Source organism: Mobula birostris, chromosome 17, assembly GCF_030028105.1.
Source record: "Mobula birostris isolate sMobBir1 chromosome 17, sMobBir1.hap1, whole genome shotgun sequence".
Classification (NCBI taxonomy): domain Eukaryota; kingdom Metazoa; phylum Chordata; class Chondrichthyes; order Myliobatiformes; family Myliobatidae; genus Mobula; species Mobula birostris.
The window spans coordinates 32,203,002-32,219,907 of NC_092386.1; the positions used below are offsets into that span (position 1 = coordinate 32,203,002).

At 41.4% G+C, this 16,906-nt stretch overlaps 1 protein-coding gene across 3 annotated transcripts in view; it reads left to right on the top strand.

Moving 5' to 3' along the window:
- Positions 1–16,906, top strand: part of LOC140211593 (casein kinase I) — a 236,406-nt gene that overhangs the window by 144,907 nt on the left and 74,593 nt on the right. For all 3 annotated transcript variants that reach the window (XM_072281476.1, XM_072281477.1, XM_072281478.1), the window contains exon 5: positions 13,187–13,335. In XM_072281476.1, coding sequence (XP_072137577.1) covers positions 13,187–13,335 — 149 coding nt within the window. The remainder of the gene's footprint in view (positions 1–13,186; positions 13,336–16,906) is intronic.

The following is a 16,906-nucleotide window of genomic DNA, read 5'->3' on the forward strand; positions in this document are numbered from 1 at the left end:
GTCAGTTTGCTTTAGGAACAACATCTCCACAATCGCCATCAGCATACGTGCACCACAAGGCTGTATGCTTGGCCCCCTGCTCTACTCGCTTTATACTTATGATTGTGAGGCTAAGTACAGCTGCAATGCCATACTTAAGTTGACGACGTTACTGTCTTTGGTCGAATGAAAGGCAGTGATGAATCAGCATATAGGAAGGAGATTGAAAATCTAGCTGAACGGTGTCACAACAATAACCTATTAATCAATGTCAGCAAAACCAAAGAACTGTTTATTGGTTACAGGAGGAGGAAAGTGGAGGTCCACGAGCCAGTTCTCATCAGGAAATTGGAGATGGAGAGGGTCAGTAACTTTAAACTTCTTGGCATTATCATTTCAGAAGATCTGTTCTGGGTCCAGCACATAGTGCCATTGCAAAGAAGGCTTGGCAGTACTTCTACTTCCTTTTAAAATTTTCAAAGATTTGGCATGTTATTTAAAACTTTGACAAACTTCTGCGGATGTGTGGTGGAGAGTAGATTGACTGACTGCATCAAGCCTGGGCTGGAAGTACCAATTCTCTTGGACAGAAAAGCCGATGAAAAGCAGTGGACACAGCGCAGTCCATCTTGGCTAAAGCCTTCCTCATCATTGAGCACATCTACAAAGAGCGCTATTGCAGGAAAGAAGCATCCATCATCAAGGAGACCCACCGTCTCTTCTCGCTGCTGTCATCAGGAAAGAGTCATAGGAGCATTAGGGCCCACATCACCTGGTTCAGGAACAATTATTACTGCTCAACCAACAGGTTCTGAACCAGAGGAGTTAACTCCACTCACTCCAATACTGAATTGATTCCACAACCTATGGAATTACTTTCAAGGACTCTGCAATTGAGGTTCTCATTATTTATTATGACTACTTGGTTAATTTTTTTCTCTCTTTTTTGTAGTTTCACAACTTGTACAGTGGTTGCTTGACCTCCTTTGTGTGCAGCTTTTCATTGCTTCTGCTGTGTTTCTTAGTATTTACTGTGACTGTCTGCAAGAAAATGAATCTCAGGGTAGTATGTGGTGACATATATGTACTTTGGTAAAAATTATTTTGAACTTTGATTTGTGAAGCTGCCTGTAGATAGGTTCTCTGAACCACCAAAGGCCACACTTCAGAAGTAATGCTATAAAGCATGCATGGTCTGTTCTAATTTGGTAGTGACGAGAGTGCCTATTTCTGCCTAGATTTATCAGTAATTTTTTACATGTTAGTACTGTATCCAACTACTTTGACAGGTTTGCACTATTTGCCAAATGTGGTTGTATGGAACAGCCAAAATTTGATGTTTCCCTTTACTGTATACAAGGTGCTTCCATACTGTGCTTCAGTATCTTGCTTTACATAACCCTTGTGGTTTCTAAATAGACAGGAGTTCTATACAGTCCTATAATTTAAGACCAAAATAATGTTGTTTGCACAGATGCTTGCCCATGGAATGTCAGCATTATTAACATTCATGTTATGTAGGTGTAGCAGGGTAAATTTAACAACGCTTTTAGTTCTTGAGCAAAGGAAATGAAATCAGTTTTATATTTAGAACTTTATGTTAAACTGTCCTTATCAGAATCAGCATCAGGTTTAATATCACCGGTATATTTCATGAAATTTGCCAACTATATGGCAGCAGTACAATGTAATACATGATAAAAAAAAATTTTAAGAACTGAATTACAGTGTGTGAGTGTGTGTGTATGTGTGTGTAAAAAAGTAAGTATCAACTTTATTCTCTTCTAAATAGATAAGTTGAAATAAATAAGTGCAAAAAACAACAACTAAAAAAAAGTAGTGAGGTAGTATTCATGGGTTCAGTGTCCATTTAGGAATCGTACGGCAGAGGGAAAGAAACTGTTCCTGAATTGTTGAGTGTGCACTTTCAGGCTTTTGTATCTCCTCCCCGATGGTAACAATGAAAAGAGGGCATGCCTTGTGTGGTGGGGGTCCTTAATGATAGATGCTGCCTTCCTCAGGCATGCTTCTTAAAGATGTCTTGGGTACTTACTACTTAAATGAATCTTGAAATTAATTGAGGCAGATGTATAATTAGCTACACGCACAAAAAAAGGACTACCTGACAAAAGGTCTCGGTCCGAAACGTCGACTGTACCTCTTCCTATAGATGCTGCCTGGCCTGCTGCATTCGCCAACATTTTTTGTGTGTGTTGCTTGAATTTCCAGCATCTGCAGATTTCCTCATGTTTGCGTTTTTATATAATTAGCTAATTATGTTAATTTGTCTTTTTCTGTGTTTATGAACATACTTTTTCACAAACTGCATTTATTTTTAGTGCACAACTGAATAAACTGATTTCAGATTCAGACTTACTTTTCGCACGTACATCGAAACACAGTGAAATGTGTCATTTGTGTAAACAACCTACACACCTAGGGATGTGTTGTGGGCAGCACACAAGTATTGCCATACGTTCTGGCGCCAAGTCCAGCCTTTTCCTGAAACCTATCTGCTCGCAGCACTTTTACCAAGATTGTTCCACAGGAAAATGCAGTGAACAATCCTGGAAACTCAATGTGATGATATCTGATCCAGAAGAATGAATCATTTATGAACTATTCCTGTCAATGCTAAAATTTTCTGACTTGGATCCAACTCGCCAAGAATGTATAGTTATTTCTAAGCTAAATTGCATTTCCCATTCTGAAATCCCTGCATCAAATCTGAAATTCCTGTTCAAATGTGAATGCAGAAAATTTATTTAAAAGAAAAACAGAAAAAATATTTTTTATTAACCATAAACATCATGAAACCCCACTTACTGCATTTGGAGGATAGCTTACTATCTCTTGTTAGTTTTCTAATTGGCAGGGAGCCTATAATCAAAGAGCAGGACTTGGCCCAAACATTGATTGCTGTTCGATAACCTTGGGGAAGTAATAACGATGGATGCTAGTATCTTGCTCTGTGCAGAATATGATAAGTTGTAGAAGTTTCTTATTGTCGAGCACAGTACTCTATGTTGTGATTGTTGAAATGACTATTCACCAAGCAGGGAAATTTGTATTTTCCTTTTCACATTGATTGTAATTGAGTTTATTTTGCAGAAACAGGAAATTCTCCTGGTGGTCATGCCTTTGGTAGCGAAGAATTGGTCTGATTCCAGTTGATCTAGGCTTGGATGCATCATTTTGTTGCACCCTTGGTTCGTAACTCTGAGGGTTCTGCAATTACTCGGATGGAGTTAGCGTACAGGGCTCACAGAGCTTGCAAGGTCTCTCACTGAGGCTGACTCGAGGAGCGAGGAGTGCAGGTGCGAGGTGGATTTGGAGACAGGTCGAAGCATGTTCAGGGAGAAATGGTCAGGACAAGGCCAAGATGGAGTTGGGGTGTGTGAAGTGAAGGAAAGTTGGATCAGATGAGTTTTGGAGCCCGTTCACCTGAACCGATAGCAATGTTTGATTGATCTAAGCACCGGGCTGATTGGGAAAGGTTGGATACGGATTGATTGAAACATGGCGGTGGGATTCAGGCCCAGAATGTATCAATATGTCCGGGCCTGGGTCTTTGAGCATGGAACAACCTGATGTTTGGATGGTTTAAACGCCAGGCCAGATAGGATGAAAAGGCAGAGTGTCAGGACTGGAGACGAGGGCCATGCTGGTTCTGTTTGCTGCTCCAGGCTTCTTGTCTGCAAGCTCCACGATGTTTTGCTCCACTGTGTGATGAACTGAGGCTGGGGGCCTGCTCCGGGCTTCGTGTCTGTGAACTCACTTTTGTTCTGAATGCTGATTGCTTGTTTTTATTGTTTGCACAATTTGTTTTTTATCCTCTTTCTTTGCACATTGAGTGTATATTGGATTTTTTTTAGTGGGTACTTTTGAGTTTCTTGTTTTGTGGCTGCCTGTAAGGAAGCAAATCTCAAGGTTGTATAATGTATACATTCATAATAAATTAACTTTGAGCTTAAGCAAGTGGAGCATTTCCTCTTAGAAATGGAGGAATGCTGATAGATTTGCAAGTGTTTTTGAGCACTAGTCTTTGCTTAATCAAATGGAAAAAAAATAGAGTTCTAATGACTTAGCATGTATTCTCCATTAGAGCTAAAATATGGTTAAAGCTGGTTCAAGTGATGTGCTGACTGATGTATTTCCACAGCACATACTTAAGAGCAAAGCAGAAAGCTTTGGAAGGGTTTTCACTTCCTAATGAGTTGCAGAAAATGTACCTGTCCATGCTTAAGTTTCCTTTTGGGCCATTAAATTTGTTAATCACCCATTTGTGTTCTGATGCATAAAGTGAAAATTGTTTAATTGCAGGCCTCCTTGCTTTTAATTGGTTAGTTTCAGCCAATCAAGCCAGTTCTGGGTTTAAGGAGGTCGCTTTGACCTTCTTTGCTCCACTTAAATTCTTCAATGTTTTGTCCGGAACTGAGATCTAAGACGTATTGGTGATCACAGCAGATACTATCCTTTAAAGCCAGCCATCAGCATTCTCTATTAGGCCAAAGAAGTGAATAGAGAAAGGGATAAAAATGAGATAAAGTAACAGTACAGCACTTTTAAATTCTATTAAAACTATTAATGTCAAGGTTTCCAATTCATTCATATCTCCAAATCACAGATAGAAAGTGACTTGTCTGAAGTGACTTGTCTGTGTTCGTGCTTTTATGGAGAACTGTCAAATCCGTTTTCTGTTGTTTATCCAGTACCTTTCTCTCCAATATTTACTGATTCCTTTTTGGAAGTTCTTGAGTCACAGAGTATTCCGCATGGAAATAGGCCCTTCAGACCTTTAAGTGTGTGCTGACTATTAGCCTCCTATTGAATACCAATTCTCCGGTAATCCAGTCTACTCCCTGATTCTCCTGCCACCAAATATACCAGCAGCAAGGCTAGTTCACCCATCAATCTGCATACCTTGGAGGAAATAGAAGCATCCAGGAGGTCAGAAGGAGACTGTGCACACTCCATGCTCTTAGCACTTCAGAATTGAACCCTGGTCACTGGACCAATGAGGCATCAGCTCTGCTAGCTTCACTGTTGTGCTGCCTAAACTTGCCACCTGCTTTGACTGTGTAGTCAAGATTGTGATCACTTGCTGTGTAAAGTTCGTATTGCTTTTATCTTTCCTCGCTGTTTTGTTCATTACCATATCCTATGTCCTCTGATTACCAACTCCTCTTCCACCAACGACGGGTTTGCTTTACTTAGTGCTGGATTGAGATGTAGAATTGTTATTTTCCTTCTATTTTCTTGTAATTTAACTTTACTGTGCTTGTTTGTATTTTTACATAATCATTTAAATGTATGTTATTGCTCAGTGAGTTTTCCAGCAATTACAGTATAGTTGCTTCTGTATTTTTCTAGAAGCTTAGATTTCTGTAGCAGGTGTCACACCACTTGAATCTGCTTACTTTATAGGCTAATTGTTATCACTGGAATTTTGTTTTCTCTTGTGTGAGTATGAAACACCGTGACTGCTTTTTCCTTTGCCTTTCATTCTCTCGGCGTGTCTTTCTTGTTCATTTTTTTTTGCTAATGTAGCACTTAATAAAACACCATGAACAACAAGATTTCTGTCTCATTCTTGACATTCAAAGAGCCTTTGGATCACAAAAGCATCAGCACCCAACATTACTCCGTTTGAAACAATTAATGATTTTGAACATCTGTCAAAAATGTCTTTGTTCAAAATGTTACCTTCTTTTGTCACTCATTTTATACCCCCCATACGACCTATCAGATCTTCTCTGAAACATTGTCCACAAACAGTGCTGCACAGAGTCCTTTACCGAAGAACTAAATACAGTTTGAACATTAATTCTGTTCTGTACTCTGTCATTTTTGTGAACCGTGTACTCTTTTTGGTAGTACTTGACATTGTTCCCTGATGGAATGTTGTTTATTTCAAGGTGTGACTGTTGTTTGAAGAAAACTGTAGAATCTTTGAATTTGAATAATATAAAATCTGTTCTCCAAAATGACAGACATTTGTCCCTGTCACAGTTGATGCTGCCCTCACTTGCATCTCCTCCATTTCCTGAACATGCCCATTCACCCCTTAACAGTGATAGAGTTCCTCTTGTCCTTGCCTACCTCCCCATGAGCCTCTGCATCCAGCACATCATCCTCTGCAGCTACTGCCACCAAACATATCTCTACCTCCCCACCTGCTTTCAACAGGGATCTCTCCCTCTGTGTAGTTCCCTTGTTCATTCGTCCCTCCCCACTTACTTCTGTCCCTGCACCTATCACGGCAAGCGACCTAAATGCTACGCCTGCCCATTCACCTCCTCCCTTACCTCCACTCAGGACCCCTAACAGTCCGACCAAGTGAGGCAACACTTCACCTGCGAATCTGCTGGGTTCGTCCATTATGTCTGGCGCTCCCGATGAGGCTTTATATGTTTCTGTATTAGTGAGGCCCGCCGTTAATGGGGGAGCCGTTACGTTGAGCACCTCCACTGTATCTGCCAGAAGCGGAACTTCCCAGTGTCCAAACATTTTAATTCTGATTGATGTTCCCGTTCTGACATGTTGGCCTACCGCCTCTTCTTGTGCCAAGATGAGGCCACTCTTGGGGTGGAGGAGCAACATCTTATATTTCCATCTGGGTAGCCTTCGACCTGATGATATGAATATTGATTTCTCCTTCTGATTTATATAAAAAAAACTTTCTTTTCCCTTTCTGTCTTCTGTTCCCCACTCTAGCCTCTTACCACTTCTCATCTGGCTCTCATCACCCCCCCCCCCCCCCCCCCGGTTTCTATCCTCCTTCCCTTTCTCCTATGGTCCACTTTCTTCACCTATCAAATTTCTTCCTGTCCAGCCCTTGACCTTTCCCATCTACCTGGCTACACCTATCACCTTCTAGCTATCTCCTTCCCCTCACCCCATCCTTTTTATTCTAGCATCTTCCCCCTTCCTTTCCAGACCTGAAAGAAGGCTCTCAGCCAAAGTTGACTGCTTATTCATTTCCATAGATGCTGCTTGACCTGCTGAGTTCCTGCAGCGTTCGGCGTATGTTGCTTTTAAAGAACAAAACAATGTAAAACATACTGAAAATCAACAATAATTTCATTAGTGCCAGATGACAGATTTATTCATGTTTCATGAATAAATCTTTCCTCAAAGACTTTTATGCTTTAACCATTTTGAGTTTCTATTTCAGATCTTAAGATTTGGAGTTCAGTTTTTTTATCTCTATTAAGTGGCAGTCATGAACCAGGTAGAGCGGAGGGATGTGACTCTGTTAGAAATAAAAGTGTACTTTAGCAGGAACCTATTTAAAAAAAGTTTGTAGTTGGCTGTATGCCAGCATTAAAAGTACCAAAGAAATGTCCTTGTGAGTTACATTTTTATTTTGTAATAAAAGTTTCATGATTCCTGACAGACTTCTACCCGAATGGTCGATTTGGAATGCTGGCCAACACTTTACATATCAGATATTCAGTTGAGCTCAGTCTGGTATTCTGAAGAATATCTCATTGTTGATTATTATGGATGTGCAGTTATTAATAGATATCATTTGTTGAATTTTTCAATTTGAATTTCCTGTTTTAAACATATAATTTTATTAACAAGGAAGTAAATTACCCAAACTGATGGATTACAAATTTGGTTTGGAAACAGTGGCAGTGAAGTAACAGTCCAGCCATAAACTGTTGTAGCGTGGATGAAATCACCAGAGAGGCAGAGTCACTGGTAGATACAAAACAGCTTCTTTATTTGTCACAACAAGGTACAGCAGGCATCATACGGACGGAGACGCCTTTGGTAGAAAGGTCTGCTAGCCCATTGTGAGCTCATTATTTATATGCTAAACACAAAGGCAATCACTACTTAAAAAGTTATAGACAATGCTTCCTTTTGAAGCTACATACAAAATATCACACCACCTAACTCCATCCTTTCCTTCGACGCCAACATGTCTGGGTTGGTATCCACAGCCTTTAGGAATGCAAGTTAAATCCACAATACATTTATTTGGCATTTTACGTACTAACATAGAGGACAATTAATATTCTGAAGTGTAGATAATATCGTGGTGGTGGCATCCGTTAGTCTCGTGAGACCATGGATCTGTGCCTGGAAAGTCTTACTTCAGTCTGTGTTAGAGCAGCGTCTGTTGTGGCTGTAGAGTCCCACATGGGAGTGACAGTCTCAGCTGCAGCGACTGCACTTGAAGGCACTGTCCTCCAGTGTTGTCTTGGTGCTGTTTTTCCGACGAGTGCGCTTTTCTTCAGCAGCAAGCCTCAGCTTCTCCTCTCTTTTTAGACCTCTGCGTAGTTCCAGCCTCCAGTGAGAGTGATCGCTTGTGATGTCCTCCCACCTCTCGACGTTCATTTTCAGTGACTTCATGTCTCTCTTGCAAACGTCTTTGAAACGAAGATGGGGCCGCCCTTGTGCTCTCTTGCCAGAGGCCAATTCCCCATACAGCAGGTCTTTCGGGATCCTCCCGTCTGACATGCGGTGTACGTGGCCCAGCCAGCGGAGACGGCGTTGTTGGAGTAGGGCGAAGAGGCTGGGTATCTGGGCGCAGGCCAAGACCTCATTGTTGGTGAGTTGGTCAGTCCACGTGATGTCCAGGATGTGTCTCAGGCTGCGAAGGTGGAAGGTGTTGAGACGCCGCTGTTGTCTGTAGTAGAGGCTCCAGGTATCACTGCCGTAAAGCAGTGTGCTGAAGACGCAGGCCCTGTAGACTGCAACTTTGGTGTACGTCGTCAGCTTTCTGTTCTCCCAGACTCTCTTTGTCAGCCTGGCGAATGTTGAGGCAGCTCGTCCGAACCGTCTGTTGATCTCGGGGTCCAGCAGGAGGCTGTCCGTGATGGCAGAGCCAAGGTATGTAAACTTGTGAACTACCTCCAGCTCTTAGTTGTTGATGGTAATGGCAGGGGGTGCTCAACACCTTGGCCCAACACGTTGGTCTTCTTCAGGCTGATGGTCAAGCTGAAGTCCTGGTAGCCTCTTGAGAAGCTGTCCATGAGGCTTTGCAGTTGCTCTTCAGAGTGTGTTGCCAGTGCCACGTCATCTGCAAACAACATGTCCCTGATGAGTACTTCACGAACCTTGGTTTTTGCCCTCAGCCGGGACGGACTGAACAGACTCCCGTCTGATCTGGTGTGGAGGTAGACACCATCAGTTGATGTTCCAAAGGCGTGCTTCAGCATCACTGCGAAGAAGATGCCAAACAGGGTGGGGGCAAGCACACAGCCCTGCTTCACACCGCTGTGGATGTTGAAGGCCTCCGAAGAAGAGCCCAGCAGTTGCATGAACTACTGTGCCAGTGCTGGACAGAGGGAGCAGTGCCGCAAGACATGAGAGACTGCAACATTGTCACCATATATAAGAACAAAGGGGACAGAAGTGACTGTAACAGCTACAAGGGAAACTCCTTGCTGAGCATCGTTGGGAAGGCCTTCGCCTGCGTGGTCCTGAACAGACTGCAGAAAATAGCCGAAAAGGTATATCCCGAGTCTCAGTGCGGTTTCAGGTCGGAACGCTCCACAATCGACATGATCTTGTCCCTTTGACAGCTACAAGAGAAATGCAGAGAGCAAAGACAACTACTCTACGTCGCTTTCATTGACCTTACAAAGGCCTTCGACCTTGTGAGCAGAGACGGCCTGTTCAATATCCTCGCCAGGATTGGTTGCCCCCCGAGGCTCCTCAGGATAGTTCAGCCATTCCACACAGACGTGAAGGGCGTCGTTCAAAGTATAGATAATACTGTCTTTGAAACTACCTGTAAACTTCACACTTCCATCCGCAGAGTCTGGCTAGTATCCCGATATTCACAGCTTTTGGGAAATGCATTGTTGTGAACTCAATCCACAATACTTTGTCAAATAGAAGACTGGTGGCCAGAGTCATTTAAGTGTAAATGAATCATCTACCTAAAAACACTGTTGATGATAGATTTTGACACCAGTGATTTTACCATGTTGTAAAATCACCTTGTATCTTTTTGGCTTTATCCTTCCTTCCACACCAACCCCAGTCACGAAACCATCCACTCCATACTCACATTGAAGCACAGAGTAATTGCGGTAATGTCTGCAGCACACCTTTGTCATTGGCTCTCTGCTGCTTTCAGGAGCCCTCCTGGCTGCCATTTTCTCTTGGTCAGGGATGTGGTGGTTACAGCTGGCTATTGCCTTGTGTGTAAATGGGTTTTTTTAAGTTATTTATCCTTTGATGCAGTTATATTATAAAAAAAATCAGTCTAAAGGTACTAGATTTTTCCAGAATGTTAACAACTTGAAATCAGTTTTGATCTTCCTGCGTCTGGCCAGCCATCGCCATATTTAGATGACACCGTAGAAGTTCCATTAACCAGCTAGTGACCATTAGATGAACATGCTCTTTCTCCTTTAATCCCCATGACCATAGGGCAAAGAGGAAATTGTGTATTGCTCAAGTGAGCACAGAACCAGTATCTCCTTTACTAGTTAGTATTTAAACCTTGTGAAAAGAATGGCACAGTGTCGGAAGTACAAGTTTAAAATAATGAATAAGATGTCAGGTTGAGAAAGTGAAATAATGGGAAGGAAGGGAATATTGGATGAACAGATTGAAAGAGGCAAGTAAGACCTGAGTTAACATTTTGTCAAGTTAAAAGCAGCATTTAGACAAAATAACTTGTCTTGGCTCTCTGTGATGTGTTTATGTGCAAATGCAAGTACTTCTCCCTACCCGGTGGTCACTTGTAGAGGAAAGCAGGCGTTGGTATTCTACTTTTCACAGCTCTGAATTGTCAGAGTTTCACTTCTGCACAGGCAAACTTCTTGATTTCTATGTTTGATTGCATGTTTGTCCTGCCTGAGGTTTCTGTGGCTTTTGCACAAGATTAACTAGAGGGGACGTGGGGAGGTCATGCAAATAGCTTTGACATTATTTCGATAGCAAGTTAGGACCTTGTTCATTGTTTAGATATGAGTGGTTTATGCTTTTTCTTCATTGTAATGGACACTTCTTTGAAATGGGTTCTTTATAGCTGGTTTTAAAATGAAATCATTTTATGCCTCTGCATTTCCTATTCTTGTCCTTGTTATCATAAACCATCATTATAATGTCTGGAATTGTTTTTTGATTCATGCTTTTTCATCCTCCTTGCTAGAGTTCGGGTAAAGGACTCTCAGTTGATTTTATTCTGATGAACAATGATTGTTGTCATGCAGCTTGCATAAATCTGTACAATTTAGCAATTTACAACCTGTAGATTGCACAAGCTGAGTACTCCTTATCTGAAATGCCTGGGGCCGAAAGTGCTTTGGATTTAGGATTTTTTCAGATTTTGGAATATGTAACAAAGTAGCTTGGGATCGCCATCATTTCTGATGCTTGAGTTTATATGCTACCACTAAGCACTCTTTGTCTTACAATTGTTCATCACATATACGGTACTTAACAGTAAAAACAATGATGTACCAATAATATGAAAATATAATGTGTGCAGGGTAACAAAAGCAGCACAACAGCATCTGGAGAATATCTGAATCAGCTGTTGAACAACAGACAACAGCAGGCTTTCAGTCTCCACCTGTGATGCCATGTTTTGATTAAAAGATTATAATACACTTTATATTGTACTTAGTTTCTGTGTAAGATATAAAAACGTTCATCATTTTAAACTTGTTCTGGTGTTAGATTTTCATCAGTGATGCTTTAAAAAAAATTTAATGCCATTATGGAAGATATAAAAACAATCAGAATTGAAGACTTGTTCTGGTGCTAGATTTTCGTGACCAGCAGACGCTTTAAAAATGTAATACAGTACCTTTCCTTAAATTTCTGCAACCAGCCTGCTGAATATTCACAAATATGTTCAGTTTTCAGTTCATCCTGATAGATTCTTGCTTTTTTTTCATGATCAGCACTCTGTTAAGTGGCATATGTTCACACCGATGCTGACTGGTCCAGCTCTTCATTTTTTGCTTTATGAATATTTTCCTATTTTTCATCAATTTCTGTTCATTACATACCGCCTGTGAGATCAGTTTTCAAAACTGTGCATGGTGCGCAGAGACCTGTGAATCGCCTGGAAACCTTCCCAGCAACTTCTGGAATTTGTTACGTCATATCAGCGCTCAGAAAAAAATTTGGAGGTTTTCTGATTTTGGATAAGGAATACTCAACCTGTATCAGGATAATTGTGAGATGGTGGCACATTTATTTCTCCTTTGAAATAAAATCCTATCAAATCATTTTTACTATGTAAGTCTGATATTTAATTGGACTGGGGTATTGAAAATAATAAGTCATTCCAGCAACTTATGCAGGTTAATATTACGCTCAAGGGACCCAAGGTAGGTACTTATTACTTCTTGGCTGTTTCGGTTAAGGGCATCGTTGTCAAGTGCGTGTTTACGTATTGAATGACGATCCCTTTTTGCTATACAATAGCAAAAGGTACAAGCCAAGCAAGGTACAAAAGAGGAAATGTACATTTTTTTTTAGTATTGTTATTTTTGGGAATGATCTAATTTCATTATGCTGAATTACAGGCTGTTTTGTGAATTTTCACCCAAAGTGAAATGGTTAAAATTGTCACCCTATTTTCATTGTCCATCTCTTGGTCCATAACCCTCTATGCCCGGGTGAGTAAAGCACTCGTCACTTTTTAAATGTAGTCAGTGACCCCCCTCCCACCCCGCGAGCACTCTCCCAGGCAGTACCTGGTACTCGCCACTCTCTGGGTGAAGGTCCCCCTCAGAGCCCCTCTGATTTCTAACCCCTTTCCCTAGATCTAATTTTTGGACCAATGGGGTTAATACAGAAGGTTTCCACTGTTTGGCATGGGTGAGTTTGACTGAGTGGCCTGTTTCTCTGGGGTATGTTCCAATGATTTTTGACAGACCCTTTAAGTTTTAAAGGCTTTAATTTTCTTAGCCCAGGCTGGATTGCAACCTGAATTCCAAAAGAGTAGCTCACGGTAGTGATTAGAGGGCCAGGGTTTCTTTGAATGTTATATCTACCTTTGAACATATGTGAAAGTTTTCTTGTAACTTGTGCTTTGCAATCATGAAACAGTTGCTTTTATGTCAGGGTAATGAATTAATGCAATCAATAAGAATTTTCCATTACAGTGTAATAACGTGGTTATGCCGTGACCTGGACCCTGGTTTTAGAGTTTAGTGTGAAGACTGCAGCTTTTCAATACAGTGATGTTCAACCTCTCTTTTTTCACCTTCCTTTACAGATGGAATTCCTCAGGTTTACTACTTTGGTCCATGTGGAAAATACAATGCCATGGTGCTTGAATTACTGGGACCTAGCTTGGAAGATTTATTTGATCTCTGTGACAGAACATTTTCCCTTAAGACCGTGCTTATGATAGCTATACAACTTGTAAGTATTCAGGCTCTTATTTTACTCAAAAATAACTTGTTAATTAATCAACCGACCTTTATGCTTAGTAAATTGTAAATTTGCTTCTAAATCTTCTGTATCCTGCTGTGTTGAAGTGCTGTATAACTCAGAAGTATCACATTTTTAATTATTTAAAGCACTGGGATGAGATTATTTTCCTGTCTGTGACAATAAAGCTAAAAGATCTTTATCTTTTTCTATGCCTGTTCTCTAGAATAATTTTTTTTCCCCCACAAATTCACATTTGGCTTTTGATGCAAATCAAGAGGTTTGCTTGAAATGGGTACACTCATCTGGAAAGAATAATGTAAAGTTGATAATTTATTGTTAACTTCATTATTAACTCAATCTGAATATTTCTGTGAATCACGGAACAAAGTATCAATCAGTCATCTTGCTACAAATGCACAGTCAATAAAACCAGCAGGGTAAGCCCGTTACTGGTGCTAATTGCAACAATACAGTGGATCATACACAGATCTTACCTAGTCTTCTGTAAAATCACAGAATCATGGGTGATAGATAATCTTTTTTAATATTATTTATAATATTAACTATCACTTAGCTTTCTATTGATGCTGTTACTGCCACCTCTGTGGTTTTATACCTCTTTGTATCTAGTTTGAGTTTATACTTGGAGATTTGGATCAGTTTAACCTGCTCTTGGTTTTCTTTTTCCATGATTGCTCTTTTTTTTAAACAGGGTCACCAGGAGTAAAAGCTCTGTGCTGGTTAAAGTGATATTAAGGTATCGAGTAGACAGGGTTTCAAATTAATTCACTCAACCTTGTTTTAGGAAGTTGTAAAGAGAGGGACAAGAATGCATCCAGCTGGTTGTGTGTGACTGAGAAGAAGAAGCTTTAAAACCCTGAAATGTGCAGAAAAAAATTTGAAAGTAGCCAGTTTGACCTGTTCTTTTTGCTTAAGGAAAGGTAATTCAGTTCTCTGCCCTTTTTCTTCTCCAATGATGCTCACCCAAACACTAATCCTCTTAGACCATAAGACATATAGGAGCAGAATGATGCATTCAACCAATCGAGTCTGCTCCACTATTCCATCATAGCTTATTTATATCCCTTTCAACTCCATTCTCCTGTAACTTTTGACACCCTGACTAATCACAAAGCTATCAACATATGTGCTAAATATTCTCAAGAATTTGGCCTTCACAGTCACCTGTGGCAATGTATTCCACAGGTTCACACTTGCTGACAAAGGAAAGTCGTCCTCATCTCTGTTGTAAAGGGATGTCTTTGTATTCTGAGGCTGTGCCCTCTGGTTGTAGACTCCCCAGCTATATAGGAAACATCCTTTGCACATTCACTCTATTTGGGCCTTTCAATTTGGATAGTTTTCCAATGTGATCCTGCTTCGTTCTTCTAAACTCCAGTGAGTACAGACCTAAAACTATCAAAATGTCTCGTATGTTAACCTTATCGTTCCCAGGATCATTCTTCTAAACCTCAACTGGACCCTCTCCAATTTCAACACCTCCTTCCTTAGATAAGAGGCCCAAAACTGCTCACACGCAAATGCTGAACTTCGACTCCTTAAAACAAGGAATCTTGTGCTTCAGTAGTCCTCTCTGTAAATAATATTCACTGATGATTCCTCACATTATTTCTGTTATTCAATAAAATCGTTGCTGATTTTTTTTTTAAACCTTGGTGCATTTTTCTCGACCATCCATGAGTTTTGAATTATGCTTCCAGTGAATGGATTCAAGGTTCTCAATGCTCTCCTGGAAGCTCTTTTCCTTTCAGTGTGATCATGCCCCAGGGATTCTACTGAAGATTTGAGGACCTACTTGAATTGCTTCCTCTACACACTCTAGTAATATTTTGCCCTGATGAGTTCTTTTGCTAGTTCACTGTTGCAACTGTGAGTGATGTTGACTGTTCTTGGGCACTGGCTGAATGTAATTAGGGTCTTGATTCTGGCTTGGGAGAATATGCTAATGTGGTTTAGTTTATTTTGTGAGCGGATTTGCTGATTTAGCGAGGATAGCATCAGTAGTATCTCTCCAGTACCTTGAGGTGCTTGATGTTCTGATGCTGCTCTCTGATAGATGTTATGCTTCGTGGTGGATTTGAGGTCTTGATATTTATTTCCTTTTTCACTTCTGAGAGATGAAGTTTGTGCTTCCATTTTGAAGATGCCAAATTCCTTTATCAATGCCTTTGCTGAGAGATGACTCTCAAGATGGGGAAATGGCATGTTCTTCCAGTGTCTCCCTTAATTGACATGAATGGACCAGATGTGCATGCTGGTTAAAAAAACACCTTTGTTTTGTGTATATTTAGCTTAAGACACAGATTTTGGTGTGCCTTTGTGCACTGACAGGTGATGGCTCAGTGTTTGGAATCTGTGTGCTGGAGCTGGGTGACTGAGTCTGGAATAACCTTACTTTCTGGATTGGAGGCAATGTTGATTAAACTGTTTCTTGATAGTGTTGTTGAAGTTCCTCCCCCCGCCCCATTCCTTTGTTGCCATTCATGTGCTACCAGAGGCTTCCATCCTTTCTGATCTGGGTCCGTTTGTTTCCCTGTGGGACACAGCAGTTTTCTCATAGTCCCCGTACAAGTCCTCCTTGACCATAATCATAATTTCCAGGCATGGTGGGCTGATTCTGCAAAGTAGTGAGCTCAACATTCACAAAATATTCACTTATTCAATAGAGGAAGTAACTGAGATGCCAGACTAACTTCCTGTCACGGAACACCCCATTGCAAGGACAGGGCATTCCTCTCCTGGTTTGCACTGGTATGTTCACAGATTTGGCCGTCACCTACCTCTTGCATCTCACTCAGGGAGACAACATCAGTGTCAAGGTGTCTGAGTCCTGGTCTGGGATAGCAGAACGGTTTTCAGCCACTGTTGGGGAATAGCCCTGTGCTACACCACTGCTGTTACTGTGTGAGTGTGGCAGAATGAGTGTCAGTGGTAAGGATTTTTAAGATGACTGGAGACCATTTTGGTATGCATATCTGTAAGAGTGCTTGGGAACAGGCACGTTGCCCAATTATCTTCCTCTTTGTTCACACCTCCCTCACCTAACATCTCGTCAGCCATCTTAACTTTTAAACTCCTCAAGCATGATGTTTCTGAATCTTGTTTCTTTCAGTGCTTTATCCTCAATTTTTCCCTAGCTCAGTGTTTCTTCTAATTCCCAAACCTCTGTCCATCCTTCCTCTATCTCTCACCATTCAAATGCCATTGCATCCAATCCCCCCTACTTTCCTTCCTCCCTCCCCTTTCCTTCCTCCCTCCCCTTTCCTTCCTCCCTCCCCTTTCCTTCCTCCCTCCGCTTTCCTTCCTCCCTCCCCTTTCTTTCCTCCCTCCCCCTTCCTTTCCTCCCTCCCCCTTCCTTTCCTCCCTCCCCCTTCCTTTCCTCCCTCCCCCTTCCTTTCCTCCCTCCCCCTTCCTTTCCTCCCTCCCCCTTCCTTTCCTCCCTCCCCCCTTCTTTCCTCCCTCCCCCCTTCTTTCCTCCCTCCCTCCTTCTTTCCTCCCTCCCCCTTCACGTTGTTTCTCACTGGTGGCACATAGGGGG